Source organism: Micromys minutus (assembly GCF_963924665.1).
Source record: "Micromys minutus genome assembly, chromosome: 25".
Taxonomy (NCBI): domain Eukaryota; kingdom Metazoa; phylum Chordata; class Mammalia; order Rodentia; family Muridae; genus Micromys; species Micromys minutus.
This window is the reverse complement of record NC_137960.1, coordinates 9,163,865-9,186,033: the sequence shown is the minus strand read 5'-3', so window position 1 is coordinate 9,186,033 and position 22,169 is coordinate 9,163,865. Positions and strand designations below refer to the sequence as shown.

The 22,169-nt window shown below is 51.8% G+C and overlaps 1 protein-coding gene across 5 annotated transcripts in view; it reads right to left on the bottom strand.

Annotated features, from left to right (window-relative positions):
- COL18A1 (collagen type XVIII alpha 1 chain) overlaps positions 1–22,169 on the bottom strand; it is a 106,070-nt gene that overhangs the window by 4,720 nt on the left and 79,181 nt on the right. For 3 of the 5 annotated variants that reach the window (XM_080937554.1, XM_080937551.1, XM_080937553.1), the window contains 32 exons: positions 20,184–20,260; positions 19,714–19,893; positions 18,873–18,899; positions 17,953–18,015; positions 17,772–17,849; positions 17,227–17,280; positions 16,899–17,057; positions 16,400–16,462; positions 15,454–15,480; positions 13,997–14,128; positions 13,454–13,516; positions 12,729–12,755; positions 11,869–11,904; positions 11,298–11,369; positions 10,998–11,033; positions 10,657–10,746; positions 9,658–9,687; positions 9,520–9,546; positions 9,135–9,197; positions 8,804–8,878; positions 7,904–7,930; positions 7,666–7,719; positions 7,224–7,298; positions 6,138–6,206; positions 5,670–5,712; positions 5,098–5,160; positions 2,111–2,154; positions 1,664–1,792; positions 1,008–1,152; positions 855–928; positions 453–584; positions 290–331 (listed from right to left, as the gene is read on the bottom strand). In XM_080937554.1, the coding sequence (XP_080793680.1) occupies positions 290–331; positions 453–584; positions 855–928; positions 1,008–1,152; positions 1,664–1,792; positions 2,111–2,154; positions 5,098–5,160; positions 5,670–5,712; positions 6,138–6,206; positions 7,224–7,298; positions 7,666–7,719; positions 7,904–7,930; positions 8,804–8,878; positions 9,135–9,197; positions 9,520–9,546; positions 9,658–9,687; positions 10,657–10,746; positions 10,998–11,033; positions 11,298–11,369; positions 11,869–11,904; positions 12,729–12,755; positions 13,454–13,516; positions 13,997–14,128; positions 15,454–15,480; positions 16,400–16,462; positions 16,899–17,057; positions 17,227–17,280; positions 17,772–17,849; positions 17,953–18,015; positions 18,873–18,899; positions 19,714–19,893; positions 20,184–20,260 (2,276 nt within the window). The remainder of the gene's footprint in view (positions 1–289; positions 332–452; positions 585–854; positions 929–1,007; positions 1,153–1,663; positions 1,793–2,110; positions 2,155–5,097; positions 5,161–5,669; positions 5,713–6,137; positions 6,207–7,223; positions 7,299–7,665; positions 7,720–7,903; positions 7,931–8,803; positions 8,879–9,134; positions 9,198–9,519; positions 9,547–9,657; positions 9,688–10,656; positions 10,747–10,997; positions 11,034–11,297; positions 11,370–11,868; positions 11,905–12,728; positions 12,756–13,453; positions 13,517–13,996; positions 14,129–15,453; positions 15,481–16,399; positions 16,463–16,898; positions 17,058–17,226; positions 17,281–17,771; positions 17,850–17,952; positions 18,016–18,872; positions 18,900–19,713; positions 19,894–20,183; positions 20,261–22,169) is intronic. The other 2 variants (XM_080937555.1, XM_080937552.1) reach the window with 1 other exon arrangement.

Genomic DNA, 22,169 nt, shown 5'->3' with positions numbered 1-22,169 from the left:
TGCCCACGACTCTCTTGGGAACTCCAGCTGGCTGCCTTAAAGGGACCTCCTCCTAGTCATCAGTTTTTGCTGAGTCTTTTGAGTACTCCATTTGATGACGCTTTGCTTTTTATCTAATTATTCTTCTACTTCAGCTTGCTGTGTGTACTTCCTGAATCTGCTCACTTCAAACTGAAAAAAGAGGCTATTGTAGTGCACACAGTGGCTTCCTGGACTTCCAAGAGGCACTGACTCAGGTCCTGGCCTGTGCTACCATCTAACAGATGATTAGAGGGAAAACACTCCTTACCGTCCCATGCGTCCCTTGTGGGAGGGCTGTCCGGGCCTCCAGCTGAAAGGCAACAGCAGGGGTTATCCCAGCATGCTATAGGGCCAGGGCCTCTCCTCTGTTGCCCTCTTCCCATAGCCCCTCTGGAAGAGGCCTGTACAAATAAGGTCTCCTGAGAACTCACCAGCACCTTCCGGAAGCCATTTCTAACACGCACGTAGAGCTCTTCCCTTTCGGCCACAAAGATAAGCCAGCCCTCCGGCACCTCCCGTATCTTGTCCAGCATGGTCTGGTATGTGGCCCAGATCCTCACCTGCTAAAACCCCAACCCAAGTCCAGTATAAGACCCACTGCCCAGAGCTCCCAGGATTTGGGAGGTCAGAAGGTGACTCTAAGTAGGTATCCCTCTTTGTCAGGTTGTCCCCAAGAGAAGTGGAACTTATAGAAGTAAACACTTTGGAGACTCCATGGTCTCACAGACTCCGATTTCTACACCCATTAGATTGATGGCGAGGACTCCCTGACATGCCATCTGCCTCCTTACCCCCACTCCAGATTGTTAGACTTTGGCCAACTGGATACTTACCCCAGCAGAGGCACCCATGGCTCCTGGGGGACCTGGGGGACCAGGTGGGCCTGGAGGACCAGGAACACTGACAGCTACAAAAGAAATCAAGCTGGTAACTCCTGACCACATGGGCAGACCTCAGGGACCCAGACTCACTCTCTACATTCTTACTCTGTCTGTGAGGACCAGGAAATGAGGGAGGTCCTGGAGGTCCTGGAGGTCCCGGGGGGCCCTGGCGCCCCTCATAGCCAATGCCAGGAGGTCCCTGCGGGCCAGGAGGGCCAGGTGGACCCCGAATGCTCTCTCCCTTTGGACCCTAGGAACAATAAAGAAGCCCTTCATTGGTACCCTGCATATCCAAGGCTGGGACTGTATCTGCTCATAGCCCCAGGGGTGGAAGTAGCCTTTGAGACCTATACAGCCTTGCCCACCACAGGGCCCCTTTTGCTGGTGATATGGTCCCAGGACAAAGGGACAGCCCCAAATCTTCCCAGTGTTCCAGTCAGATGCTAGGCCCATCATTCCCTTCAGTTATCGTGACAGATATGATGCCCCACCCCTGGGCTCTGCTCGATGCTGCTCAAAGCCAGGGACAGCAGCAAAAAAAAAAAAAAAAAAACCGTGAAACACAAGTGAGGCTAGCCTGCCCATGTGCCCACCGAGCCTCATGCTCACAGAGAAGCTAATAACGTGGTTCTCACGCAGCTGAGCTTGCAGGGTTTGGTCCGAATCTTTCAAGATATACAACCAAGCATGAGGTGTCCCTTGATTGTGCCCAAGCCCACAGTACGTGGACACCTACAAGAGGCCTGGGACCTTAGGCTTACCGGAATTCCAGGGTACCCAGGGGGGCCAGGTGGTCCAGGTACACTCGAGCTGAAGAATCCACCACCAGGAGCCCCAGGCTCTCCCCTCTCTCCTTTCTGTCCAGCATCCCCTCGGTCTCCCTTGTCCCCCTAAAATGGTTATCGGAAGCAGATGAGGATCACAGGTTGGCACCGGCCCCATGAGTCATGGTCACCTCCATGGTTCTTAGAGCTTGTCCCCCCAGATCCAGCTGAGCCCCCACCTCCTGCTGTATCAGCTTCATTGGCAAGGGACGGTGAGTGTCCAGATGGCAGGACACTACCGAAAGGCCAGTGTTCCTCATGGGAGAAGGGAGAAAGTGGCTTCTTAACCCAACGTCATTAGACACTTGTCAGCAGGGACAAAGACACCTGCCCGGACACCAGTCGAGATATCCACATTCCCTGGACTTGACCAACCTCACCTACCTTCATTTCAGCTTCCAGGTTGAAGAGGTCAATGGGGAACTGCCCTGCAAGGGGGAGTGGGGGATGGTAGGTTAGGATCACATTGAGATGGCAGTAAAAGTTCTGACGCTACAATTTGTATTACCCTCCTACACCCCGCCTGCCTTCCTCGATTTGTGTAAGGGCCGCACATTTCCTTAAATTTACTCCTCATTCGTGGATTTTTTTTTAAAAATGTTTTTGGTCACGGTGTTTTGTTTCCGCGTTTCAGAGTTGGATTTGTAAATGCTTGTGACTGGCCAATGGCTTTTCTAATCGCTCTCTATCCAGGGGCCTGGAGAGATGTGCTCCCTCATTCTGACAGTCACCCACAGATCCTCATGGGGGGTGCGCATTAAAGGCCTGCTGTGTAAACTGGCGTCTTCCTCTAGACTCCCTGCTTCAAGAAGCCTGGTCCCCATGCCCTCAGGCGCAGGGTCAGCAGGGCCCAGAGCTCCTCCTCCGAGCCATTTCTGGCCTCTTCGGAGAAGTAACTTGATCTTTTTTATTTTTGACCTCTGTTACTTCATACATAAATAAAACATAACTTCATTTATTTCTGTCTCTAGAACACCCTCTCAAACGTGATGGTTGGTTTCTTAGTACCTTGGGGTGGAAGACACTGAAATATTCCACTTAAGGCCTGTGGTTCTGTGAACAAAGGGTTAGCTCATTTTTTTTTCAGGGATAACAACCTTGCATTCATCTTTTCTGTTGCTGTCCTCTTCAGAGTTCTTGCCTTGTCTTGGAGGCCGTTTGCCCCTACATAAGATGGTCCAGAGCAGTAGTGATTCATAACTCTCATGGCTCAGCCATTTACAGTTATCACTAGCAGGACACAAGCTCCAGCCCCTATCCTAGGACCTCTGTAGAACAAGGTCACAAACTCTGGGACCCTATGACCTGTTAGCAAGGTGTCACAGTGACCCAGCTATTCAGGCTTCACCAGCACCCCCAGCCCAGGCTGCCTTAGAGTTTTTGCTTCTCCTTTGACTTGCAAGCTGCCTGGACCAATCCTCCAAGGTGGATACCCACTCACCATGGGGACTTCCTCTACATTCACAAGACTGCCTCCCACTAAGCCTGCAGAACCTGCTTCTGTCTGCAGGGACTGGTCCCTGGGGTTGGCCTGTGGCCAGAGATAAAGTGGACAAGCATTGGTAGCTGCAGGACCCTTCTGTCTCCAGGTTCAATTTCTCAGATAATGGAAATTAAAAAAAAAAAAAATCTGTCCATTTTTCCTCTGTATCCCTGAGGCTCTGCTAATGTGAGTTCAGTTACTGGATTGTCCTGGAAGATTGAGTTTGATCAAGATGAGGGCTTTTTCCAGTCCCGGCCATATTTCCCAAGATGCACTTGGTGACAGCCAAAAAGAAAATTATCTATGGCATACCTTGGTGGCTATCACTAGCTCCCTTCTCCCAGGACAATTCCCTCCACCCCCACCCTGTGCCTTGCCTGTCCTAAGGAAGGGGTCTCCCTTTGTCTCTCCTGTCCTGGCTGCCAATGGAAGCCCCCATGCTCAGCCACTGAAAACCTGAGTTCAGATCTATTCTGTCTCCTGTTTCCTCTGTGGTCCCTGCTCTGTATTTCTTCTCCCTCATCTTGATTTGCATCAAGCTTCCTTCTGTGTTCTTGTTATTTATCCGTCAGGCATCCAGCTGCACATTCTTGGTTTGGGCAAGTTCATCTGCACCCTTGACCCTGGCTAAACATCAAAAGAGATGCTCCAGAGAGTCCGTGCAGCTTGGATTCTTCCTGCGGTGTGGGTCGGCCGTTTCCCACCTCCCAGCCCTTTCTGGGACTGCTTGTCTTTCCCAGGAGGCTTGTCCTGTTCCCTGGGCTGCTTGACGCTTAGGCTACCATCTTTGGGCAGCCATACTGTAGAATCCTGTGTAAATTCTGATGTGGAACACCAGAGCCCCCTTCTGATGTTCTTGGGGTCTTAGGGTTTCACTCATTTCGGCCAGATTTCTTGGGAGTCTTTTGACTTCGGAAAGTACTGCAGATCTTCTCTTAGCTTTGGGAACCGAGCCATTTTGCCCCTCAACTGCCCTTTCTCTTTGATTCTCCAGTGATAAGCAGACCAGATGATTGCTGTGCCCTCCTGTGGGGAGCTTCTGCTCTTTCTGGTTTTCCACTGTCTAGGTGCTGAGCTGGCCCCTCATAGCTCATCTTTGGTGTCTCAGCCGCTCATGTCCACAAGTGCTCCAAACTCTAGCATCCCAAGATTTACCCAGACAGTCCTCTTCTCTGAGACAATTCTCCTTCCTTTTAGGTCTGGGTCATGGTGCTCTCTAAGTCTTGGTCCCAGTCTCTCTCTCCCTCTCCCTCTCCCCCCCTCCCCCATTGGTTCTTTGTTTAAGTGTCCATGTCTTCCTTATAATGCCACACACATTGCAAGTGCTGTTGGCAGGCAGAACTTGGGGCTCCAGTTTGGTTTTGCTTTGCTTTGGCAAGATCCCACTAACACTTCTTTAGGCTAGAGGGTGTGGCCTCGCCTTTTTTTGTTTGTTTGTTTGGTTGGTTTGGTTTAGCTCTTCCAAGACACAGCATCTCTGTGTAGCTTTCGCTGTCCTGGAACTCCCTCTTATCCTGCTTTCCTAGATTGGCTTGGTGGAGGTTGGTCAGACCAACATGGGTGCGGGCAGGGAACGCTCACTGCTCACTGGATAGAGCAGCCCTGCTTGTGTCTATCAGCAATCGGGGTGACAGGAACATCCCACTGAGCTGCTCTTCCCTGCACAACCCCTCCCATAGGCACTAGCCCTAAGCTGAAAGGCTGACTGAGGTCCCTAAATCCAGCTCTAATCAAGACTTGGTGAGCTGAGAAAGTGCTTTGTCCCTCCAGAGGGTTGGACAGTAACCATGATATAGTGGGTGTCTAGTACCCCAAAGGCTCTGGTCCCCAATTCTGGAGCTACCTATACCCAACAACCCTCAGCCCGGACAGTGCAGAATATGCTCACCTGGTGGCCCAGGTGGGCCCACCTCTCCTTTGTCACCCTTTGGTCCTGAAGGCCCCTGCACACCTGGAGGAAGAAACTCAAAGCTATCAGGGAATGTCCCTCCCACCAATGTCTCCGGTCCTGGCTATTGCATGCCCATGGTGGCCCTCGGCCTGCAGATGGATGGGGGTGGGGGGCACACAGTCAGAACTAGAGCTCGTGAGAAGCAATGGTGTGTGTGAGGTGGAGGGAAACAAAGCTATATGTTGGGGGGAGAGAAAGCCACTGCCCTATGCCCCTACTGATGGGTGGAACTGTTCCTGTACCCATTTTGAGAAACCTTAGGCGGTCACCCCCAGCATCAGTGCCCCTAGTTAGACTCTCTGGACAGTCACTCCGGATGTGTGCGCTATTAGAAGTAGGGTATGGTTGCAGGCACAGCCTAGCTAAGAGGCACGTAGGAACAAGATACTCAGAGCCAGTCAAACCCCCAGCTTCCTTTCTCCTAATCAGTTTAGCATTGCTCTCTTGCTGCCATCTCCTACCAGAGCCCCAAACCTCCAGAGGCACACTGTGAGCCCCAAAGCCCTCACCTTGTTGTCCTGGTAATCCAGGTCGGCCAGACTCCACAAATGCCTACAAAGACCAAGTGGGGGAGACGGGGAGTGTGTGCTGAGAGTCAGCGCTTTAGAAAATAAGACCGCCAGATTCCCCAAGGCAAGAAATCCCAAGGCCCCTACCCAAGCCAAATCAGCATCCTTTTCCTAGGAGCTCTGAAGTAAGGGCAGGGTCTATATCAAGAACCCTAGTCATGATGACCTGCTCTCACGGGTCACCTCTTCCCTTGCTAAGTTGAGTAAAACTGGGGCACCTGGATCAGAGACTTGGGTCACTCCTGCTGAGACTGTCTCCAAGCCCCAGAGTTAAGATCCTGTCCTGTGTGGGATCACTACTCATCCACTGGTCCTAGATACAGCCAACCCAACAGACCCATCCCAGAGACTATTCCAAAGCCAGCAACTGGCAAGAAGCCTGTACAGAATGAGTCTCCGGCCACTTACATTGCTGTCATAGATGGGCATTCCAGGAGGACCTGGGGGGCCTGGAGGCCCAGGGGGGCCAGGCATTCCCTGTGATGGGACAAAAAGCTCTGGTTAGTCAAGATCATAGCTAAGCTGTCAATGTAGGCTAGGGGAACAGACACGGGCTGAAAAGCAGTTGAATCAGAAGGTTGAATGCGTTTGATGATGTAGAAACCAAGAATGCATTTCTGACTCTGGTCCATGTGCCTGCCTATTAGGGTGCTCTTGAGCTGCAGATGACCAAAGTAGAAGTAATCCTGCTTCTCCTGAGATTGCTCGCTGCAAACTCAGAGTGAGGTCACTCAAGAGGGCTCTGACTTGAATAAATGGAATTCTATTTTTACTTATTCAGAAGTAAGGAACAGCCTAGCCCAAACTCCAACAGTCACACTGGTACCTCTGTGAAGAGCCTCCATGTAAGTACTGAGGACCCAGGTAAGGAAAAGGCATGACCAGGGCTGTTTCATCCCACTAGGGCACCCTGCATTGTCCGCCTTCCCCAGGACAGCTGTGAACATCTGTGTTCTTGCTGGCACCTCTAACTGAGGGATACACACTTTGAAAGGAACAGTAATCAACCTGATTTTTAAAATCATAACTAAGGATAAAATCCAAGAAGCAGTCTTTGGCATCAGGGTGGACAGGCAGGAGGCAGGAACCACAGGCCTGACGCAATCACTCTGGGAAAGTCCCTGAGATTCTGGGTGGCTGCATCCAGTAGAAAAGGCACGAGATGCCATGAAACCAAAAAAACCCTTAAGTCCCTAAGGCAGCAGATGTTTTAAAAGGCATAAAGCTATGTGGGTGGATCCCGAGAAGGGAGTCCCAAGGTCCCATCCCACGGTCCTCTCTTCCAGTAAAGGAATATGCAGATATGTTTGTGCACGTGTGGTGGCGAGTGTGCCCACACAGTATTTATGCAGGTGTGTCTGTCAGAACCGACATGTCTGGTTACATCATCAGACATCTGAAACAGCTCTGTAGATGAGGTGCAGAGGCCCTGGCAGCCAAACTTGTTCCCTGATATTCCAAGCCACCACCCACTCACCATTACAGGACACTTACTCTCATGCTGAACCCAAGGCTGGCATCTCCAGGCTCCCCTTTCTCTCCCTTTAAGCCATTCGTCCCAGGACGACCCTAGACAGGATAGAGTAGCAGGGCTTCTTAGATACGGGACAGCCTGTGCACAGCCCCATCCTCCCCACAGTCAAGCTTCACAGTGCAGCCCCAGTCTTAGCTCTAGTTCTTGCCCAGAAGCTAGGAGAAGCTGGATACTGACTAGGACGACCCAGGTCAGAGCCCCATCTTGGCCCAGAATCTCCTATCGGGTGTCAGATGAGGTGTACTCTTAGCCAAGTGCACTTTGGATACCCACTAAGACATTGGCCACGTAGGTATCATAGCTGCATCAGGGGTGTGGACGTTTTCTCCAAAGCCGAGCCCTCTGTAGCCCCGGAGGCTCTCCACCCACTAAGTCTTGCTTGATAGGCCACCAAATCCTTACCGGCCGTCCGGGGAAGCCAATTTCACCCTTGTGCCCAGGTCGTCCATAAGGACCCTACGGAGAAAAATGATGAATGGAGCCTCCTAGTGAGGGGGAGGGGCCGCCCCAGGAAAGGACCAGGGCTGCCATCTTATTGCCTGTTGCCATCTGGAGCAACCCACCCCATGTTTTCAATGCTGTAGTTGGTACAAACCTGGGGGGCCAGGAACTCTGCTTAACAAGGGCGCATACTACTTACCGGGGGTCCTCGGAAGCCTGGTTCTCCCTGAAGAGAGAATCGGAAAGAATTAGGTAGCCATGGCTAACCTCGCCCACTGCCTCCCAGAGTCCTCACTGTGCCCATGTGGATGTGCTAGGCTGGCAACCGAGGCTGGTAACCATAACAGTGGGACAGGACAGACACTAGCATTAGGGACTAGGTCCAGCTTGAAGCACAGACGGGTGATCCCTGAGTCACTAAGGTGGGTTCAACTTACAAAGCGTAGAGCTAAGGTCACCCAGGTCTTATTCAGCGAAAGGGCCTCTGAGAGTGGAGGGTTCTCTTGGCCTGTGGAATCTAGTATCGTTAGATCGCCTTCTAACAACCCTGTAGACCAGTGAGAATCTATTCCTCAGAGGTACCAAGGCTTTCCAAGGCCCTGCCCCCTTGGAAAGGGCTACAGGGTGGGAACCCAAAATACAGTATGAGGAAAAAGTCCTAGCCAGCCAAGCATAGCTTTGTGCTCAGGTTCCTGCAGGCTTAGGTCCATAGAAGGGGGAGGTCTAGATACCTGTTGATGGGTGCCTGCCCATGGGGGGGGGGGCAGGCAGCAGGCCTTGGCCCCTTCCATCTCCCATAGACAAAGGCCTGGCAGGAGATGGAACACACTGGACCATGGTCAGTATCACTAACCTCTCTATAGGTGACTTCAGCCAACAGTACCAAAGGGATAATGCAAGCCACTGGCAGGTTTGGGAGCCATGAGAGTACACCCAAAATGGTTGCAAGGGGCAAAGGACAGATACAGGCTATGGAAAACTTGGGAACCCCACTCAGGAGAGGTCTGAGTGTGTTATGACCGTGCCTCTCTATCGGAACAAATCCCCCACACACTCATGCTGTCTTCACGGTATTAGGGAACCCCAACCTCATTCTCACCTTGGCTCCTTTCTGGGCGTGGCCCACAGCTCTGCCATCAGGGCTAAAGATAGTGCCTGGCTCTCCCTTCTCCCCCTGGAAGGGCAAGGCAGAAAAGACAGGTCAGGGCTCACCCACTGGCCTTCAGATACCCACAACACAGAAGCAACCAGGGGGTCTTGGCCTACTGTGGGGAGTTTATGATGAGAGCCCTCTGACAGAAAGTAGCAGACATGGCATATGCCAGCACCCTCAGGGCCCAACCTGCCCTGAGAGCCACTATCTGGGCGCATAAGCAATAAGGCTACACCCTGGTTCCTAGAAAGGAGCAGAAGGTACCCCAGCCCGTTACCTTTGGCCCTGGAAGACCCTGCTCGCCTTTGGAACCCAGGTCACCCTTCGGTCCAGCAGGTCCCTGTAGTGATGACCAGATTGGAATGAGGATCCGTGACCCAATGTTCCTTAGTTCCCATAACTCCCATATCCCTTGGTCTATGTTTGCTCCCTGGTCATGTGCCAGCTCTTCAGAATGCTGAACAATTACAGGTGGCCAGGACACCATGCTACCCCTTCCAGACCCCACTGGCTTCCTGATAGCATCATGTGCTCAAGGAGAGTAACTGTCCCCATTCAAGCTAACACTGATGTCCTGTGGTCACTGAGAACAGAGCCCATGCCCGCTCCCAGTGTCAGGGAATTGCTAGGCAAGCATGCATCTTGAAGGCAACGCTACTTACAGGAAAGCCTGCGTACCCTGGCTTGCCCTGTGGAAAGAAACGTACCATGAGTTTTGGGGACACCCTGCTCTCACCTGTGTTCTCACCCTGCCCCCCTGGGCCCTCTGCGGACTTTCTTAGAAGCAAGATGGCGCTTACCTCGGGTCCAGGTGTGCTCACTACAGCTCTCTGTCCCCGCGAGTCACCAGGAAATACAAATTAGAGGGGAAGAAAAAGAAAGCTGCCTTTGAGTTGAAAGTCACCTGGTACATCACATTAGCCACAAGCTCAACAAAGCCAGCCAAAAGTGGAAGTTACAAACTGTATTTTTAGCAGTATTCCTGGATTCTCTCCACAGATAGCCAGCTGACAGCTGACCCATTCCATGGGGAGTCCCCTTTCCCAGTTTGGGGTCCCCCTCTAGTCCTGTAACACACAGATCCTGTGGCACATGCCCTGGTTCACCCTGTGGATGCAGCTCCACCTACTGGAGGCCTCTATGCCTCACTGTCAAGCCAGTGTCCCCCTGAATAAAGACCAGCTTCATCACCTTTTGATGTACCCTGGTCCCAAAGTCCTTGACATGCCCAGCCCCCCTCACTGCAGGGACATATTCTGTGATGTCTGACCCACTCTTGGTAGCATGAGGCCTGGGCCAGGCTCTCTTCTGACCACTCATGGCTTTGCTCCCAGCACTATATGGTGCCCATCTCAGAACTGAGGGAACAGAGACTCCAGACAGCTGGGATCACAGGTGACAAATACAGTTGAGATTTGGGTACTACCTAGCAGCCCAACCATGCTCTGTCCCTGTCCCTGGGAAACCTCTCCCTTGCATTGTCAGCTCCCCTGGACCCTGCATCTCCCACCCAGAGACTCAGGCTTCTTGCTGCTTGGGCAGCAGCTGCACTCCTAGGTTCCGTGGCTGTGAGGGACCCATTCACTCTGGTCCTTTAAATATATTGCTTCAGTGACCACAAAAGGACAATGGTACATTTTACAGACAAGAAAGCCTGAGGCTTTGGCAAGAAGAAAACTCGTAGCCAACACAGGCTTTTCCTGAGAAAGGGGCTCATGTCCTTCCGATGAGGCAGTTAGACCATCTTCGGGCAGTACCTAGACTGAGGGATGAGCCCCGTAGTGCCCCCGCCTACTTACATCCTCACTTGACACATAGATCACAGGCCCAGGGGGTCCTGGAGGGCCAGGGAGGCCTGGATGCCCCACTCCATCTTTTCCTGGGTTTCCCTGGAAGAGAATGGCAGAGAGTAAACATTCCAGTTACCGGCCAGGAGTCCAGAGCCTACCCATGGTCCAGGTACTAGTTCGCAGAGAGTAGCCGAGAGCTATCCCTGCCGACTTAAGGGTCCCCGATCACCTCTCTGATATCGAATGGGCAGTAAGGTGGTTTGGGCCTGAGGCTAGGGCATGGTGTGATTCCCCACCTGGGCAGCTCAATTCTTTGTCCACCGTGTAGCTATTGCTACAGAGACACTTACCTTTTCTCCCTGGATCCCTTTCTCTCCTTTTGGCCCCTGCAAGAAACAGGAAAAGAGTCCTTGTAGACAGAAGCAGAGTCCCTTCAAGGACCAACGTCCCTGAGCTTGGCTTCCAATGCACACAAGGACTCTGTTTCCTAGAGCCTTGGAGACCAGAGAGAGGCACCCAAATCCCTGAACAGACTTGGCTCCACAAGCACAGTATAGCAGGCAGAAACACGGATGTCCAGGATATGCCAAGGGCTACCTTAGATGCCAGTTCTCTTCACGGGGGCTTCTTTCTCCCTTCCACTCACTTACCGGGGATCCAGCTGCACCCTCTCTTCCTGGGGGACCAGGGATGCCCTGGGATCCGTCTGCTCCAACTTCTCCCTGGGACAGACAAACGGAGGGAGGATCCAGACTCAGCCTTGCAGCCAGGCAGCAGAGAGGAGGTCACAGCAACCATGGATGGGAAGGGCCATCACCCAGGTTTCTGCTGGCTAATGGCTCATGCCCTGGAGGGTGTGGCAGCTCTCCCTTGGGCAGTGAGGAAGAAGGGGTGAAGGAAGGGTGGTAACAGGGAAGAGGGAGGAGAGGAAACTTATTTTCCCCTCATTGGTGCAGGTGTCTGTAGGTGCAACCTACGACAAGGACTTAGCCTGGGGAGTGTCCTCTGAATCAGGCATGTTAAATGATAGAGACCAAAGCAGATGGGAGGGAGATTGAGGCAGAACTGCACAGGGCTCTCACCTCATTCAGCGCATTCTTGGACCTCTGAGATATGCCGGGTCTACCCTCACCTATGGCCTACAGGGCGTGATTTCTGATCTCCTCAGGCCTCTCCCTATCCCCAGTGGAGCGTGAGCCCGACCCTGGGTGAAGTACCTACCTTGGCTCCAGGTGGCCCTGTCACTCCAGGATCCCCCTAAGTGAACAAAGGGTTCCATTAATTTGGGGTGTCAGCTGGCCCACCCCCAAACCAAGGTACATTCTCCTCTGCTCACTCAGGATTCTCAGCCCTAGCTCTTGGGCTCTCCTCCCAAGGGTCCTAGAATCCTGGGGGACTACGCTGGGACCTGGATCTCGTAAAAGCAGGACGGACGCAGGGCTTAGCATCTCCATTATTAGAAACAAATCCTCTGAAGTAACTTCTTAACATGAGAAGAGGGGGGAAAAAAATCCAGTCCAGGCTGATCTGAAATCTCGGCTGTTGGAAACACGTCTATCCTGTGTTTGTAAATCACAGAAAAACATTCTAGAAGGGGGTCAAGCAACAGCTGAAGCCAGTTGGAAGCCACCTGGTGGAGGACTATTCTGGGATTCTCCACCCTTACCCCTGCCCTGGGGAGCCTGACACAAGCTTAAGGGAAGGTAGGGGCTATGGGGCTATGCCTGTGGGCTGCTGTTCCGAGGATAACATGGAAAGCTAAGAACCAACCAAACTCTCAGATCCTCCAGGACACATCACCTTACTGTCCCTGAAGCTGAGAATTGGGGGGTAGGGCCTTGGGGGTTGTCCCTGGGCTCTTCAAAATTCTATCATGCTTCAGATGTATGAAGCCACGAATCTCAGTTCGTGGGGTGTGGAAGGATAAGGTATGTATGACCCCACCAACACTCAATGCACGGGAAGGGACATGTGGCTCTGTTTTCTGTGAAGACATTCCCTGTATTTTGCAGACTTCCATGCTGAAGTCTCAAAGCATTCATCAGCTAGGCTGGTCTCCATGAAAGACCTCCCCAACTCACCTTGAGTCCCGGCAATCCCGGAGGTCCCTGTCAGAGTGCAGGAAATAAATGTTAGTGACCAGATCTGCTTTATCGGCTCTTTCCAAACATCACAGCTCCTTCTATTGTAAAAACTATCTCCAGGGGCAACTGAACTGTAACAGAGTATCCAGCTGAAAGATACTTTCTGTTGTCCTTATGACCCTGTCCACATTTGAAATTGTTTTACAATAAAAGTATATACTAAAAAAAGTTACAAAGAATAAGGACCACTAACATAAATCACTTTAAACTATTGTCACAACAGTAGTGGTCTTGGAGACTGGAGGTCACCTTGGTGTCCTCCAAGGCCAAGGCATACTGTGGCTCTTTGGGGAAGAGGAGTGGTATCCTGGACAGGGCTATTGAGTATGTGCATACCTGCACATAAGTGCCCACCACTTGGGGACCTTGAGACTTCAGCTTTTCTTTGCTGACCTAATCCAAACTACACACAAGTGAACAGAGAAACGGGAGCCCCCTCCCATCCCATTAGCTCCAGTTACTCTGGCCAAATATCTGCCACTTTCTCACTGGCATGGAGGGAATCAGAGAGGGAAAGCTCTGTCTGACACCCTCCTCCCTTAATGGAGATAGTTTGGAATCAAATCTTTCTGGGGTGGACTGGAGACTCCTTGCCCTACATGAGGCTGCTCCAAGGACACCCCTGACCCAGGACTCTTCTGTTCCAAGCTCATGGGCAGTACCTGCAGCCCATCGGAGCTTCGGGCTGTTGACCAGAAAGGTATTCCAGAACCTTCCATGTCATCCTGAAGGGAACATAAAAGAAATGCTTAGTCTCTGACCCTTATTAGGAAGGAGCATTCCCTGAGATCAGGAAGGTAGAGATGTGTGGGTGCAGGGACCGGGGTCGGGGACCATGGATGCTTAACAGAGCTTGTGCTGTGTGTATGGTAATTGAACCCCAATGGGTAGGCATCCTACTCAGTCACAAGTCTCTGGTTTGTGTGTGTGTGTAAAACAGAAAAGTGTACCTGGGTGCATGAGCAGGTTTTCAGCAGCTAAGTATGGAGGGGCTAGGAACAGCAGCCACAGACAGTGCGTATGGTGTCTGTGGGCAGTCTGAGTACACTGAGGCCAAGCCAACTTTGAGCCAACCCATCTAGGCTTTCGGGGCTCAGAAGTGGGGACCCAAAGACAAGAACAGAAGAAACACACATGGTGACAAGAGTTGGGCCCTGCCTAGAGAGCTATGAGCTTTCTGCGAGCCAGTTGTAACCCAAACTCACAAATCCAGCAGCAAATCCTGGTCCTGGTGGCCCGGGAGGCCCTGGGGGTCCTGGGGGTCCAACTGGCCCAGGGGGTCCAGCTAAGCCAGATTTTCCGGGCATACCAATGGGCCCAAGGTCTCCTTTGCTTCCCTGCAAAGACAGAAGGACAAGGTCACTATTCTTGGCCTTGGGCTTGAGCAAAAACCCCAGTGAACATGTAACTTCCTTACAACACTTGTCAAAAATCTGAAGACCCGGATAAAAATCACATTCCACAAGGGCATACTGACAAATCCTTGCTTTAAAACAACAGGGTCAAGTGACATTCACAAGTGTACAAGCCTGATATTGTGGCTTTGGGTGTAACCCAAGAGTCACAAAAGCGGGCTGTACACCATGGCCTGTTACCTTGGGTACTGACTGTGTGACAGGGGGGACAGGATTAGCCAAGAAATAGATAAAGCAGGCAAGGAAGAAAGACAAGCCATTGGAAGGTTCACGATGGGTCTGGATGGGACCCTGTAGCCACAACATGCTTTGGGTGACAGTCACAGTTATTACTATGACTTTGAGTCTGAAGAAAGCAGAGACCAGAAGCAGGCACATGTGTACAGGGCTTGTCAAGGAGTCGGTAGGACCAGATTAAGGAAGCAGACAGAGGCGGGAACTGGGAGCTCAGGCCGGGAGACCCTGCTCTGGAAGGCTCTGCTCCAAGCAAGTTAGCCCTGAAGTTGGACCTGGCGGGCCAGCACGTCCCAGGGATGCTGCTGGTGACAGTTCACCTTGATGAACTGAACAGTAGGAGAAATACCCTGAGCCAAGCCAGACACAAAAGGTCTAGCTGGGTTCTAAGATGGCTGTTCAGTTCCAGGGGTCCCTAGTATAGCCCTCAGCTCTTTAACCTCAGTAAAGTACTTGTCCTATTAATTCCTGAAGACCCTCCATGTGTGCAGACACAAGTGCAGGCATACATGTATGGTATAAAGAAGTGTGTGTACCCAATCACCCCATCTCTCTCTCATCTCCTTCTGACATGCTGGTCTACCCTCTGATACCCATGTTTTCTTCTCCCCACTGGATTTTCCTATCAGCCCCTCCTCTCTGAGTACCAGCCAGGATGACTATCAGAAATTAGGAGGGCCAGCACGGCATCCCCTGTACGGGAGGGAGGATGCTGTGAGTACCACAGGGGACTATGCTGAATCAGGCAGATCTGATCCTGAAGTACCTTCCTTAAACCTGCCCACTGGGAGCTCATTTACAAATGTGACACCCCTTATTCCATCGCCTTAACAGAATAGAATTGAGTGAAAACACACACACACACACACACACACAAAACACTGGTAGGGCTGGTGTCACAGTCAAAACCAAAAACTACATCTGCTGACTGGGATAACCCCTGCATCCTGCTGAGATACTTTTACTAAGCAGGGAGCCCCAGTCCTACCAGAAAGAAAACTGGCTTACTATACCTTGGGTCCTGAGATGCCCACATCGCCCTATGGGGGAAAAGGATAATTACAATAAAGTCAGGCATGTTTGTAGCAATTAGAGAAAATCAGACCAACTGTGCTGATTATGCCGATTCTAGTGGCTTCTGGGCCTGTTCCTACCCTCCTCTCTTGTCAGGGACAGGAAGGAAAGTCACCAAAGCACAAAGCCAAAGCACCTAAGCACACCAGACCCAGGAACACCTCTCAGAACCTCCTGACCATTGAGCCCTTTGAGCTTAGCTGAACACAGACAAGTTCTGTGCATAGTTCATTTAAAAGAGCAGTTGGTTCTCAGTCTGTGAGGTTAAATGACCCTTTTATAGGGGTCACCGAAGACCATCGGAAAACATAGATACTTAGATAACGATTCCTAATAGTAGCAAAATTACAGTTAATAACTTTATGGTTGGGGTTGCCACAGCATATGAAACTGTAATAAAGGGGTCGCAGCATCTGGAAGGTCTAGATCCACTAAGGACCTTCAGCCACACAGCACCGCTGTGGGCGGGGATTTTCTCACCAAATCCTAGGAAGTGCTGGGAGCAGCCCTCCAAGCGACATCCTCACAACTGGCCTCCTCCTCCCTCAGCAGTATGAGGCCACAGTAGATCATGGTTAGCAGAGGCTGGCCTGCCTCTGAAAACTTCTATCAATCTAACTAAACTGAGACCTGAAGTAACCTTTTCTAACCCAGTGAAGCGCCAACTCCTAAGCTGCCAATCCTTCTGTAGTGGTCAGAAACACATCTAGCTGAGCCCCACTGGCCCCAGCACCAAGAATCTCCCTAAACCGAGGACATAGGCTCTGTCCATGGTTTTACCCTACAGCAGGCACCTCCACAGACCCCCCTCCCCCAAGCATGCAATGTCCACCCTGTAGCTACAGGTGTGTGCCAAGTGACAACCACCTGCAGGAGCTAACTTACAACACTGCCTTTCTCGCCAGCCGCTCCTGGTGGGCCATCTTTGCCTGGAGGACCGGGAGGTCCCTAGGGACAGAAGAACAATGACATGGGCTGGGCAGGATCCATAAGAGGCAGGTAGCAGCTGGCAAACAGACATGCTAAGAGCCAGGATATACACTGTCCCCCACAAGGTGCACGCAAGGCCACAGGACAGAGATCATTTGTGTGGGTTCTTTTTTCTGAGACACTGATTAGCTGGGAAAACTAAAGAGGAAGCCATATCCACCTAGTCCCGCGTGTTTAAATGTGTGGCTCAGAGTCAGCTAATGGGCCAGCACCTCCAGAACCACCGCAGAGTGACCTACCCCGCCCCCATCTTGAGAATAACCCAAATGTGAACTAATTCCACCTTGCAAAGGATCATGGGAGTCCTGAGAGATCTAGCAAGAAGCCTCACATGACCACACCCCACATTCCTAGTAAGAGGGTGCTCTGGGGCAGGGAAGGCACCAGAACTTACCGGGGGACCGGGAAAACCGGGAGGCCCTTCCTTCCCGGGTACACCAGGAAGGCCTGCAGGTCCTGGAGCATAGGAACCGTTGACCCCAAAGCGCCCTGGCTCACCAGGCAGTCCTGGGACACCAGGGGGCCCTGGAGGGCCAGGAAAGCCTCGTGGGCCCTGGACGTGAGAGAGACAATCCACCATAGAATGCATGGCCCTACTGGGCAATGATCATAGTCCCAGCTAGTCCTGTCTCAAGCTCCCCCCCCCAGGGTCCCCTCCCCAGTGATGTTTCAGATATTATACTCTACAATGGGCACATTGACAGTGGGGTGTAGCCACTTACTCTGAGGCTCTCTAGGTCTCCGCTAAAACCAGATCCCTCCATGTCAATGAAGGTCTGAGAAGAGGGCAAAAGAAGGCATCATAGGACGCTGTCCTTAGCTCCAGGGAGCACCACCCAGCTTTCCCCAAAACAACCAGGGAGCACCATCCAGCTGTCCCCAAAACAACCAGGGAGCACCATCCAGCTGTCCCCAAAACAACCAGGGAGCACCACCCAGCTTTCCCCTAAACAACCAGGAAGCACTACCCAGCTGTCCCCAAAACAACCAGGGAGCGCCACCCAGCTTTCCCCTAAACAACCAGGGAGCACCACCCAGCTGTCCCCTAAACAACCAGGGAGCACCACCCAGCTTTCCCCTAAACAACCAGGGAGCACCACCCAGCTGTCCCCAAAACAACCAGGGAGTGCCACCCAGCTTTCCCCTAAACAACCAGGGAGTACCACCCAGCTGTCCCCAAAACAACCAAAGATGCCACAGATGGGAGGTGGGACATCATTCTTTGCCCCACAGCCTGGCCATGGAGGGGGACAAGGGTGGAACTTACCAGCTTGTCCTGTCTGAAGGAGGGTCCTGGTGGCCCTGGAGGTCCTGGAGGTCCTCGAGGCCCAACACCGGGATCTCCCTGGAACATAGGACAGATCTGTTATGCTGACAACACACGGTCCCCACTTTCAGACAAGAGCTGAGATGGGAAAGAGGTCATGCCTTTGTCTGCACACACTTACCTTCTCACCCTTGGGGCCCATGTCTCCTGGGGTCCCTGGAAAGCCTTGAGGTCCAGTGTCACCCTAAAAGACAAGGTAGAGGCTAGACAGAAAGAAGCACTTCCCACCCTACACAATGATTCTTGAGCCCCAAATGTTTCTCATTCCATGGGGCTGGAGAGATGGCTCAGTGGTTAAAAGCACTGACTGCTCTTCCAGAGGCCTTGAGTTCAAATCCCAGCAACCACATGGTGGCTCACAACCATCTGTAATGGGATCTGATGCCCTCTTCTGGTGCGTCTGAAGATAGTTACAGTGTACTTATAATAAATTAAATAAATAAATCTTTTCATCCCAGAGCAGAGGCAGAAGGGAGCCAAGACCTCAGGAGTCCATGAAGGCCCAATAAGCCAGGAGGGGCCATGCCACCAAAGGGGCACCAGAGATATAGCCAGAATTTAAAAGGGACATGCCTGGGTACAGAGACTGAGTTATCATAGTGCCCAGGCAATGGAATACATTCTTAGTCCACTGCGTGTATGCGTGTGCGCACACATGTTGCGTGTGCTTATGTAAACTCGACAGACTCTTTGAGTTCAGGAAAACCTCAGGTTATAACTGAGCTCCAGCTGCGTGCTTTCTCGGAATGACTTTCTGTACAAAGAGCTCCCTGTGGCCACTCTGGCAGCATGAAGGACCCCATCTCCTCAGCACCGCACCCCGCTCTCTACTGCACGCTGGCTTCCTGGCTCTTTGTGGGGCTTCTTCCCCTCTGAGGATGAAGATGCACAGGCCTTTAGCCACCTGTAGTTAGATATAAAATCCAGCCCCAATGAAGCTGCCTTTCTGTGGCCTCTCTGGGAAACCATCACCCCGTGCGGTAGGCAGATGGCCTATGCAAACACCGCGCAATGTCTGATGCAGAGAAAAAGCAGACATACCGGCCTCCCGTGTTCACCAGGGGCACCCTGTAGAATGCAAGAGAAGCTGTTATTAATGGAACCGGCACTGCTGCAGCTCCCTAAGACTAGACACAGAAACACCCACTCTCCCGCCCCTGTGGTATGCAGCTGAGAGCCTGGATGACCGTGTGCTCCTGACAGCGTCATGGTTAACCCTGCATTTAAAGTTTAGACTTACTAGGCTTGAGAATCCAGAAAGCCAGGACACTTAACTTACACTTATAAGCCCCTAACAGCTCATCCCCCACCCCAGCCGTTGACTGGTATTTCTTTTTTCTTCTTCTTCTTCTTCTTCTTCTTCTTCTTCTTCTTCTTTTTTTTAAGAGACAGGGTTTCTCTGTGTAGCTCTAGCTGTCCTGGAACTAGCTCTGTAGACCAGGCTGGCCTCAAACTCACAGAGATCTGCCTGTCTCTGCCTCCCGAGTGCTTGGAATTAAAGGCACATGGCTGGCACCACTGGGCTGAAGACTATTCTTACATGACCGATTTTTATAGAATTTGCTGTTCCAGTAAGATAATAGACCATAAATAAGGCTTACTGCTATTTCTGCCTTTGTAATCAAACCTCCCTAATCAATGCCTAGGACACCACTGGTCATGGTGAATCTGAGTGACCCCATACCTACGACAGACAGTGCTTCTACAGTAGAGCTTAGGTCCAGGGCTGCCTTGGGCAAGTCTGACCTCCATGTTCCAATCACCTCCTTGCTACAGTGCATATCAGGAGACAGGATGGAGTCCCACGACCCAAGGATGCTATTGCTTATCTCCCAACCAACCTCAGCTCCCACCCAGATCACAAGGAGAGGCCAGTACTCACTGGTTCACCATCCCTTCCTGGAATGCCATCCTTTCCTGGTGGCCCCTGAGGTCCTGGGGGTCCTTGTGCTCCAGGCTGTGAGCTGGGACTCATTACCACTGGACCGGAAGGACCCTGGGGCCCAACTGGGCCAGGTAGGCCTGGAACACCTGGCTCTCCCTTTTGTCCTTTCAGACCTCCCTAGGGACAAAAGAGGTCATGGCTGCGTCAGCCTGCATATGGATTCACCTCACTGCATCATTCTCTGGGTAATAAATCTAAGAGAGGACTTCCGGGAGCTGGGGGGGCACTGCATATAGAGAGAGGGTTCAAGCAGGGAAATTTGCAAGGTGTGTTTGCAAGGGCAGGGTGTGTAGAACAGAGTGGCGTGTCAGAAGAGGGAGTGTGAGCCTGGGGGCTTTGGGAAAGTCGTAGAAGGTACTAAGAGTTCCTGGGTGCCCTGCAACAAGGTTATGGGGAGGGAGCCTCACCTTTATCAAGCCACCTCCAGGATTCTGGACACCCTCATCCCACGCACCACTTGAATCTGTGCCAGGAAGGGCCTCAGCTGGGAAGAGGAAAAGATGCTGCAGTCAAGTTCCCATAGCCCCGGGTTGTCAGTTTTACTCCTGAGCTTCTCCTTTCTCCACGGATCCATAGCCCGGAGCATCCAGGCTAGACCAGGCTATAGGAATGGCCACTTGTCTTCCCAACCACCAAAAGCCCCAAGGGCAGGGGCCATGGGGATGTCGAAGGGGAATGGCACTGGAGAAAAACAACGAGTCAGCACCGACTCACACAGCCATCTAAAGCAAGCCCAGGGACAACTTGAAACGCCCAAGAAGATTCCTGGATTGGTTTGAACACTCCAGCATCAAAACCCTCTTCTGAAAACCTTGCAATCTGAATAACAGAAAACCAGAAGGAATTCTGAGGGGCGAGCCCCAGAGGCTCAACTAGATCCCATCATCCACCCTGTGCCTCTGAGACATAAAGGCACACACACACACACACACACACACACACACACACACACACACGGGCTCTCACCCAGAGGCACACACGTCATTCCCCCTTCTGCAGATAACTGTCTGGACATTTGTGAAACTTGTCACGACCTCTGTCCTTAAAACTGACCCTCACAAGACAGCCACATTCAGGGAGCCCAGCCTTGATAAAGGGGAGCCCACACCCAGTTCTTCCGTGGCTTCTTCTCTGGGAACAGGAACCATGAAGACACCAACCCAGGAGGATCTCCTCTTGCACTGGCTTCATTTCATTCATATGTGTTCAACTTACAAGTACTACCAGTGGGCCTGCTGCCTAGTTTGACAGCCTTTGAGCTGAGAATGGTTTTTATAGATGAGTATAGGTAAGAAACACTTAAAGACTTCAAAAGTCAGAGCCAGAAAATGCCAGAGTCCTGGGTGACCCCAAGCCTGAAGCGGAATTCGGACAACCCTACCAGCTCTTGTTCACCCCACTGCCTCCCCCAAATCTTGGGTTTCAGCTATGACCCAGGAGCACATCTTCACTGGAATCACATGATAAGTCTTCCCTGCATGTTTGAGGTACCATCCCCTTGTGATTAATAAGAGGCTTGTAGGGGTGACACCTAGAGGTGGCTGCTGACAACCTCTCACCGGTGGCAGACAATGAAAATATCTGTTGTCAACATGTCATATCTTTTGGGGAACTAGAGAAGGCTCTAATTCTTGAGCGCTATTGAGAAGCATCTGGTGGACCTTGGCTGGACACACAGAGCCTCTATCTTAGGTCAGAACTGATGTTCACACAGCTGTCCCTGGCTGAGCTCAGTGACTGGTGGGATTTAGGATCTACAGTGGCAAATTAAAGTGGCCAAACCTATGGGTTACACAAACAGCATGCTGGGGCCTCTTACTCATTTTCTTAGGGTTCCAGAGGATGCTACTCCTAACCCACAAAGCTGAGATCATTCTCTGGGAGAGGGGCATGCTGATGGTCTTGCCCATACCCTATCATAGGCACATTTCCTTAGTGAGGAGTAAGCCAGACACCTGATCAGGATGACACACACTCCCCCAACTTCCATCCACCAAAGCCAAACCAACCCAAATGCAGGAGCTAACTACCAAGTCTGACCACAAGAGGGCAGTGTGGGCTCTCCTTGCAGTTGCAAGGCTTTTCCTAGACTGTCAGGTTCAGCAAACCTAAAACCAGTGCCTCAGGGGTATTTAAAACTATACAAACATTGCTAAGAGAAATCAAACAAGACCCAAACAAAAGTCAATAATGGGTCTCAAGAGTCATTACCAAGATGACAAAACCGCCAAACCTATCCTTGTCAAAACTCCGGCAGGATTTTTTTCCCTTTCTTCTCTGTGGATGCGTGAATAGCAGCTTCAGTCCACACTCAGGAGAGAATGGGAGCCCCAGGTAAACAGCAAGGCAAAGAGCAGACTGGAGGGATGAGCTGTCTGATGAGGATGAGGTCA